The following is a 9,160-nucleotide window of genomic DNA, read 5'->3' as shown; positions in this document are numbered from 1 at the left end:
CAATCTCCACCAACATTCACTAGGATACTAACATGGAAAAAATGCCAGCACAGGTTATGACATTCAGGATAGGAAAAACTTGTTCTCAACATTTATAACTTATAATCTTTGTTCATATTTAAATACTGCCTCTGCTTTCAGAAACTGGCCTCCAAAATAATCTAAAGCCTGAAAGGTTTTTTAAAAACAACCCAAAGCATGTGAAATGGATTGTAGCCTTTCACAACTTACTGTGTTAAAAATATTAATTTTATAACTGCTGATTAAAGAGTAGTTACCAACCTTATTTTATTTAAGAAAAAAAGAACCCTAATTAAAAATGTAAAGATTTGGCTCCCATATTATACACACAGTATTAATTTAAACCAGTGGTTCTCAAACTTTTGCACTGGTGACCCCTTTCACATAGCAAGCCCCTGAGTGCGACCCCCCCTTATAAATTAAAAACACTTTTATATATATTTCACACCATTATAAATGCTGGAGGCAAAGCAGGGTTTGGGTTGGAGGCTCACAGCTCATGTAATAACCTCGCAACCCCCTGTGGGGTCCCACCCCCCAGTTTGAGAACCCCTGATTTAAACCTTAGAATGGAAAGTCTACAGTAAGGAATATGCCTACAAAAGAGAGCTTTAGCTAGCAAGGAAAGATGGACGGGAAGGTCAAAATCTAATACAGGATTTACCTCTAAGAACTGTCAACTAATTAATAATTCTAAATAAAATGTGGGAATCACCGTGGCCAATGGCACTGCAAACTCTGGGCCTTCTGAAGCTACTGATCAGCTGTAACTCCATTAACATCAGTAGGAATCTGAGGTGCTCATCAACTCTCAGAAGCCCTCTATTTATTTTTAAAAAATAATGATTTATCCATGACAGTAACAGGTGAATCCAAGACTGGATTTCTGGACATTCCCTTCCCCACCTCACTGAGGCCCCAGTTCAGCAAAGCATTTAAGTGTGCTCAAATGCCATGAAAATCAGTGGGCAGGATTCTTTCATCCATTAAGTGCACCATGTAAGTGGTGCAGAGTGAATTTAAACCTGCCAGAGAGTCTTCCTGAGTACAAGGAATCTCTACTGATGTAAAGCTGGTAGAGGTGGTATAGACACCTCCTAAATCAGCTCTCTCTCTGGCATAAGGAAAAGAAGGGATAGGCTGGTGGACTGAGAGGGGGAATGGTGGAGCTGAACGCCACTACACCTGATTCTCTGCAGGTATAAGATTTACAGAACTTACATCAATCAGTGGCAGAAGCTTAGAGCAGCAGGGGGCCTACTCTGTCTTCTGCCCTGGCTAAGTGGCCAGAGATCAGGGAATTACAGCCAGCTTCCTGCATCTGTCATTGTCCTCTGCCTCTGAGGCGTGCTTTGATGGAGAGGAGAATCAGGGCCAATGAGACTTAAGCATGTGCTTAAATGCTTTGCTAAATCAGGGCCCTATATTTTAGCCATTCTCTCCACAGCCAGCATTTTGCATTTCTCCTTTTAAAAAAATACAGTATACGAGTTATACTTGTAATGAAAAACATTTTTCACAGAAGAAAATTAAAAGGCGTGTACAACGGCTAATATTTTTAACAATGTGTTCTTTAGTTGTGCATGCAAAATGGATAACTGTATACTCAATTTCCAGTTTCTCATTGCAGTTTACATGCACATTTACATAGTCTGCATGTGCAATTTAGGAACTGATTTTGAAAATTTAGACCTATATGTATTTTGGGGGCCTTTTTGTTTCTTTGTATTATTAAAAAATAATTGTAGATTTGAATTCTCAACATCAATAGAAAAACTAGAGGTAAATCCCCATGTTTAAAATCAGATTCTTTTCTGGACACTAACATTTAAGAAGTTCAGTAGTGTCAGATGATATGATTTCTTTTAAAAAAACAGATAGTATCAACTTGATTTTAAAAAAAGTGCCAAACACAAAACTAGAGTTGCACAGAATTTTTGTGTTTTTAGAGTTAGTCATTTACTTTACAGGGTTTCCATATATTCTGAAGGTGACTACAATTGTACGTGCAAAATGAATACTTTATGTTTACAATTATCCTTTTGCAAGCACAACTAAGGTGCCCATTTTTACAATTTACCCCTAAAGACCAAATTCTGCAGTTTCTTCTTGGGTGAAACTTCCACTGAAGTCAATGGTTCCTTGACTTAGGGCCCTATTTTCCAGAACTAACTACCATGTATAGTATTTACGATTGTGAATAGTCCCCATAGACATCAGTACTCATGGTAGTAAGCACTCTGCCCACTAGTCACAGCTACTCCATGGTAGTAAATGCTTGCAGGTTTGAGCGCCCAGTAAGGGTTCAATAAGGACTGTAAGATTTGGCCCCAATTGGTTAACATTCTCTATAAGCTAGAGTTGGTTGGACAATTTGAAAAAAAAATCATGAAATATTTTCCATTTTTTTTAGCAGCTTTGTTATTAACTATATAGGTAACTCCCACTGCATTCATAAAGGTAATATATACACTTCCTTGAAACAAATACCTAAAATCACCTTCTTCTGTACACTTTGTAAATCACTGTAAACATCCAAAATATACATATATATGGCCATGATATAGTTAGAAAAGAGAAATGGAGTAATAACACTTTTTATTGCATTCTCAAGTACTGTTGAATATGGGTACGGTAGGCACACATTTTAACTACTTATCATCTACTACAATCCTAAAGCTCATTTACCTGAGATCTGTGTTTTGTAAAAATAAAGTTTTCTTTTTAGTTGCATATGTTACAAAAGACTCAGTTTCAGCCTGAACAGATGTGAAACTTTGAATCTGGCAACAAGCGCTACAGGTGATCATATAAAAAAGGTACTGCTGAAATAGATGCATATTAAAAGAAGCCACAAATCTTAGAGGTTTTAAAAATCTCCCTCCCCCCACCCCACAATGTTGGGAAGCCACATTGTAATAAAATTGTTTAAAACATTTGACACAGAAGACCTGCACAGAAAGCATGTTGTTAAAATCATGTACCCTCTAAGACACCCATCTTGGAAGAAGTTAAGTAGCTTAGAAGGACAAACTCCATGTTACTTGTAAATGTATTTAATGTCACTCAGTTCTCATCATCCCGTCTGTAGTGAATAGTCTGTATTTCCTGAGCTAAGAACATGGCCATCTCTTTAGTGCCGGCAGCAATCACTCGGCATGACATGAGATCTAGAGGTCCCCCTAAGAACAAGAGGATAAAGAAGAACCATGTTTAGATACAGAAGTGATGTATGGCATATTATATTATACCCTTGTTGTAGATAGAGAGATTCAAAGATACTGAAACAATGTCTCAGCCACATTTAGAGGGGGAAATACCTTGTTGAGGCTTTCAAATTCAGAGATGTCTTGCAAAGCAAAGTGTTCTAGAAACCACAGACTTCTCAAACACCAAAGTACACAGCAAGAGCAATGAATGTTTTTATTTGTTCAGTACACAAAAATAAATACAATATATTCCATTTTACTCTCTTAAACAAAACACTAGATGTTTTGTTTGCAAAACTAGGGGTAGTAAGGAATAAAATAGGAACCAGCATAACCCATTTTCAGGGTTAAACATACCCTACAACTGGCAACTGTTCTTTAATACATCAAGTCTTTCCACAGTCATGCACACTTTGATCACGACTGGGCTTAACTACTAAAGAGCACTCTACTTGGGGGATGTATGCTCTAGAAATTAATAAAATAATAATCCGTAACATTTTGGGTCTTTACATCTTCAAGGTGCTGTACAAATATAAATATTCAGATGAGCACTCTTGTGTCTCCCTGACAGCCCTTTCTTCCCAAGAAGCCTTCATCTTTGCTGAAATCTGTTTAGGAGTCTCAGCATATCCAGTAATCTCTGCTGGGCCCAGCTGTATACTTCAAATGTAACACTTTAAAGGGCTTACTCAAAGACACAGACATTCATCCTCAGCATCTCTGACCCAGAAAAGCCCTAGACTGGAAATGCAAAATTGTGATGAAATTAGCCAGCCAGAGCCCAGGGCAGAGTGGGCCAGACCTGAGATGTTTCACTGGATTATCACTATAAGCAAAGGACCTGTATGGGGGTGTGACGGAAAGAGAAAAGAATACAAAGATTGCGGCTATAAAAGCAGCCCATAAATAGCCACCTAGGGACAATGTTAAAAAAAAGTCACTCAAAATTGTGGGAAAACTGTACTCCTATGTAGCGAGGCGGTGGGATACCCCACAGCCCCGCTGAGGGCCGAACCTCCCCTAATACCAACGTGGGCGGAGCCACCGGGTCCGGCACCCGCCCCTCAGAGGTCAGGGCGCCAACCCGGAAGTATAAAAGCCCGCTTGCAGAGCTCAATGGAGGACAAGCCGGCGGAGAGAGCAGACATCTGTGGCCGAGCTCCCGCTTGGGAGACAGCCGCAGGCTGTGACCAGCCTGCCGACTCACCAGGCCTGCCGAGCCTACCCTCACCCAGTACCCTGAGGAGGACTGGCCAAGCCTGCCCCGTTCCTGCTACCCTGAGGAGAAGCTGAGCCTGCCCCTTTCCTGCTATCCCGAGGAGGAGCTGAGCCTGCCCCTTTCCTGCTATCCTGAGGAGGAGCCGAGCTTACCCTTCGCTACCTACCCAGAGGAATCGATGCTGGTGGAGAGCCCTGAGGACATTAGTCCGGCCCAGGTACCCTACGAGGGGGAGTGTGGAAGTAGCCGGGGACAGCCGACCCCAGCCTGGCTGCAGCACTGCCAGAGCCAATGTCAGTGTGTTGTGGCCAGGATCCCCACTGACAGCAGCGAGTTTCCACCGCTGCTAGGGCCCCGGGCTGGGACGCAGTGGAGTGGGAGGACCTGCGTCCCCCCTGCCACCCACTCCTTCGGTGGCAGACTCCCCCTTTTCCCTGGCCTAGAGAGGCTGGGACCTGTTGCTCACTGACCCAGTCCCTGCTTAAGGGCCTGGGTTCCTAACTGACTATTTGATTGCTGCCCACCCTGACCTAGGGCCTGGGCTACTACAACCCATTTACTCAGCCCCTGCTTAAGGGCCTGGATTCCCGAACTATTGGCTCAGCCCCTGCGTGAGGGTCTGAGCTCCAGACTGTGTGGTTGCTGCCCCGCTCTGATTGAGGGTCCGGGGCTTTTTTCTGACCTATTGGCTCAGCCCCTGCTTAAGGGCCTGAGCCCCTAACCGTGTGTTTGCTGTCCCACACTACTGGTGGACCAGGACGGACGGCGGACCAGAGCGAGGCAGTGGGATACCCCACAGCCCCGCTGAGGGCCGAACCTCGGCCGAGACTACTACATCCTGGAAAGGACAACTGGGAATGGGAAGAACCATCTGAGGACTACTTCCATCGGGGGGGACGGCAGGGAGGTTTAAAATGTCCATGGAAGCAATATCCTGATATAGGAAACAAGAGTTTGTTAGCTGCATTTCTATTAGAATGTCTCTCTAATGACTGACTTATTGAAGTTGCATTGTTAGTGCCTTTGGATCAGACAGCTTCTCAGACACCTATTGCTTACCAGGTGCTGTAATTGTAACAGCAGCAGGGGAAATTAAAGCTCTCCCAGTGCAAAGCAAGTAGAAGCACCAGCATGGTCCACCCCAAAATAACCTTGGCCTGAGCCAAACTCAAAATTTACTCGTAGAAAACTATGCAGCCAAGAGGCAAAGGGATAGAAGAATCAGCAAGGCACTACAATCACACATGGATTACTGTTAGAGACATTCTAGCACCAAAGGGCCCTCTCTCATCCCACTGCCCACATAGATTGCCAAGGTTCTCAGCAAACCTATGGCAGAAAATGCAGGAAGGAAGAAAATTTGAGTGTTGGTGGCAGAAAATACAGGGAGACTATGGAGCAAAGTATTTCTGTAAACCCATCCTTCTTTAAGGGAGGCAAAGAGTTTACCTCTGCTCTCCTCTACCACAGAGATAGCAAAGTCACACTTTGCAGAATTTTTCTAGATTGTAAATCCCTACATATACCCATATGTCTCCACTCAATCCCAGAACACAGCCCCTCCCCCTGCACGGGAATTACATCACAGCTGAGCAGAACACCCTCAGAGGCCATCAAGAACAAGAAGCTCAGATCAGATCTAGAAACACAGAGTCCTCTTCCCAAGAATTCTGCCTATTCATGCCAGTAGTAATTATAGTAGACTGACACAACCACAATCAGGGCCGTCCCCCTCCCACCCATGACTACTTTCCCCTGCCATTCCTGGCTGGTAAAGAAAAGAGACCACCAGGAAGGAATCCTGGCAACAGGCTGTTAACATCTCCTTTTGAAGGGACTCTACCATCCATTCCCAAACATACAATAGTCCAACCAGAATTTAAAAACTATCCCGCAATTCCAGAGGACTTGGAAGCTACTGCTCAGCATCTAAGCTTTCTTTTCCAAGCAGACTAAGAGAGAGCTGGCAAAAAGGCATCTCCAACTCCACTTGTTATCTGGCAGAATCATGAATCCCTCTAAGTGAGGCGTGAGGGCAGGGAGTATAATACTGAGACAGCATTTGTTGTTCTGGTGGATTACCTTCTCCGGTCCATACCCATTCTACTGGACTTGTCTGAGACATTTGATACTGATAAATACACCTGTCTTGCCTCTAAGAGCTGAAGGAATGAACAAAAACACTTTGAATTGGCTTAGATCCCTCCTCTCAGAACAAAGCCAGAGGATCACTATGGGTAACTGTTCCTCTACCTCCTAATCCCTCACCTGTAAACCCAAACGCAGTTCCTCTCCCATATTATTCAGCATCTGTGAGTAAACACTGGGAGCACTGGCAAGATAACACAGACTGAAATGCAGGCAACACCCAACTCCACAGTTCCTTTACACCAAGTATAAAGAGCACTATCTACCAACATTCTGAATACCTAACTGAAATTACCTTCTGGATGAAGATCAGATAGCAAAAACTGAACCCAGAAAGACTTGGGTGATGCTGGTAGGAAGACAGAACTGCTTTGTAGAACTAGTTTTCTTTATAACACCCCCACTTTCAAGAATATCCACTCATATTTTTATGTTGGTCCTCGGCCTCGCAGCTCTTATAGTGCTGGTAGGGAAAAACCACCACCCTCTACCTTCAGCTGGCCAGAAAATCATGCCCCATCCTATCAGCCCCAGACTGTATTGATCCTCCACTTTTAGAACTAAATGCAAAACCCAATTATTCATCTTAGTTTTCCCTCAGTTTCTTCTGACATATACACACACACACACACAAAACTCTTTCCCTTCTCACCCATATACAAATCAAGCCTTTTCTCCTACCAGCGGGAAAGGAAGAGAAAGATTATAATTATTTCTTTTTCAAATAGTTTGGAGATATTCAGATAGTATTGCAATGAGGACCGTGTAAGTACACAGATAGATTAGACAGAGATGGGGAAGTAAAAAAGAATGCAGCCCAAACTAGAAAAGCTAAACATCTGAACATTTATCTGCCTCACCCCTCAGAGACTATGAAAGGTGATTGAAAAAAATTGAGTGTGACAATTATTCAGATTGTAGTAGTGCCTATTATGTGCTTTCCAAACATGAAGACACAGTCCCTGCTCCAAAACAGCATACTTTACTCACCTGAAGTATCTATCACAATACCACCTGCCTCTCTAATAATGACAGTAGCTGCTGCCAAGTCCCAGCAATGTAAACCAAACTGGTAATATGCATCTGCAGCACCCGATGCTAGATGGCACAGAGCCAAGGTAGAACTTCCGATTACACGGATCCTAGAAGCAGAGAGGTATAAAAGAATGAAAGGGGGAAAACTGCTTTTATTTCAACAGGGTACAATATGCATCACATTTGATTTAAGTAGAATAACATTCTGCTTGGAATTTCAGAAAGTTGAGAATGTTGATGATTTTTAACATCATAAATTTTTTTTTTAAAAACCTTACCCATGTACTTGGGCTTTGAGTAAGCTCTCCATGTTACCGAGGAACAATTTCAAAGTCTCAGGGTCACGTTTTGGACCAATTTCTGTTAAGATCAAGGCCTTCGACTTATCTGCAATGTAGACAGTTGTTTCTATTAACTCAACAACCTTTCAAAGTAGGTCTAGGCAATTTCTTCACATTAAATATGAAGGGGCTTTTCACAGCAAAACCATTTCTCTCATGCACACAAAAATTGTTCTTCTTTTCATATTCTTTCTCAGGATGAGAAACTGCTTTTGTGTAAATGACTGTAACAAGACTAAATTGCTCATACAGTTGGGTTATCTAAAAATACTTGTTTGGTAAAAGAAGGGAAGGAAGAATAAGAACAAAACTGGTTTCTATGAGTTTCCTTTGTTCCCATGGAATTTTTCCTTCATTGACCAGTCAGCCTTTGGTGACCTCACAAACTTTTAGCAATCAGCTAAAAATAATTGACATAGGATCTATGCATTCCACTGTAAATGAATTGTATTTTAAAACAGAATGCTTCCTGAACAGGGAACTTTGATCTCTTGGATTATACCATTCATTTTAATTAGACAAAGCTAGGTGTATGATAAGTAAAGATCAATTAAAAATATCCACCAAAAACTCCATTTATCTTGCAAAAACTACCCCCTTTTACGTTTAGACATTGGAAAGACTACAGAAGTTACAAACGTGCAAGTATCAATATATTTACCAGCTATTCTATATAAAAAAAGTCAGTAGGTCTAATTCTGAACTAATTTTTGCGGCATTAGTTTTTCCTTTTGTATTGTGTTCAGTTCAGTAACTTCTGATTTACAGCAGTATAGGGGCCTAATCAAAGCCAAGGACTCTTAAAGCCAAAGGAAAGATTCACATAGAGTTCAATGGGTATTAGATTCCTGATGAATAAACAAACACTTCCTAATACTTAGTCAAAGTTATGCTAATTTAGGAATTGGATTTAAAGACTGAAATGCTTTAAGGAGGGTTTGGGCTTAAGGAGGAATTGAACTTAGGGAAGAGACCATCTATTGAAAAGATACAAGGTGGCTTCAGGAATTCAAACTACAGGAGACAGCTGACCAGAAGACAAGTTCTCCACCCTGATGAGGGGAAGAGAAACAGGGAGGGTTGGTAGAAGAGAGGTGACAGTGACCTTGGTAAATGTGGGAGGAAAAGAGACAAGGGACCAACATTTTTGACTACTGAAGGGGGCAGAGTGGAGACCAAAAAAA

The 9,160-nt window shown here is 42.1% G+C and overlaps 1 protein-coding gene across 2 annotated transcripts in view; it reads right to left on the bottom strand.

The window, feature by feature from the left end:
* Positions 1–263: 263 nt before the first annotated feature.
* IMPA2 (inositol monophosphatase 2) overlaps positions 264–9,160 on the bottom strand; it is a 36,330-nt gene continuing 27,433 nt past the window's right edge. The window contains exons 6-8 of one of the 2 annotated variants that reach the window (XM_054020268.1): positions 7,914–8,022; positions 7,591–7,742; positions 264–3,203 (exon numbers count right to left, since the gene is read on the bottom strand). In XM_054020268.1, coding sequence (XP_053876243.1) covers positions 3,088–3,203; positions 7,591–7,742; positions 7,914–8,022 — 377 coding nt within the window. In that variant the 3' untranslated portion in view covers positions 264–3,087. The other variant, XM_054020269.1, reaches the window with a different exon arrangement.

This window comes from Malaclemys terrapin, chromosome 2, assembly GCF_027887155.1.
Source record: "Malaclemys terrapin pileata isolate rMalTer1 chromosome 2, rMalTer1.hap1, whole genome shotgun sequence".
Taxonomy (NCBI): Eukaryota; Metazoa; Chordata; order Testudines; family Emydidae; genus Malaclemys; species Malaclemys terrapin.
The sequence above is the reverse complement of the archived record's forward strand: the minus strand, read 5'-3'. Positions and strand labels throughout refer to the sequence as shown.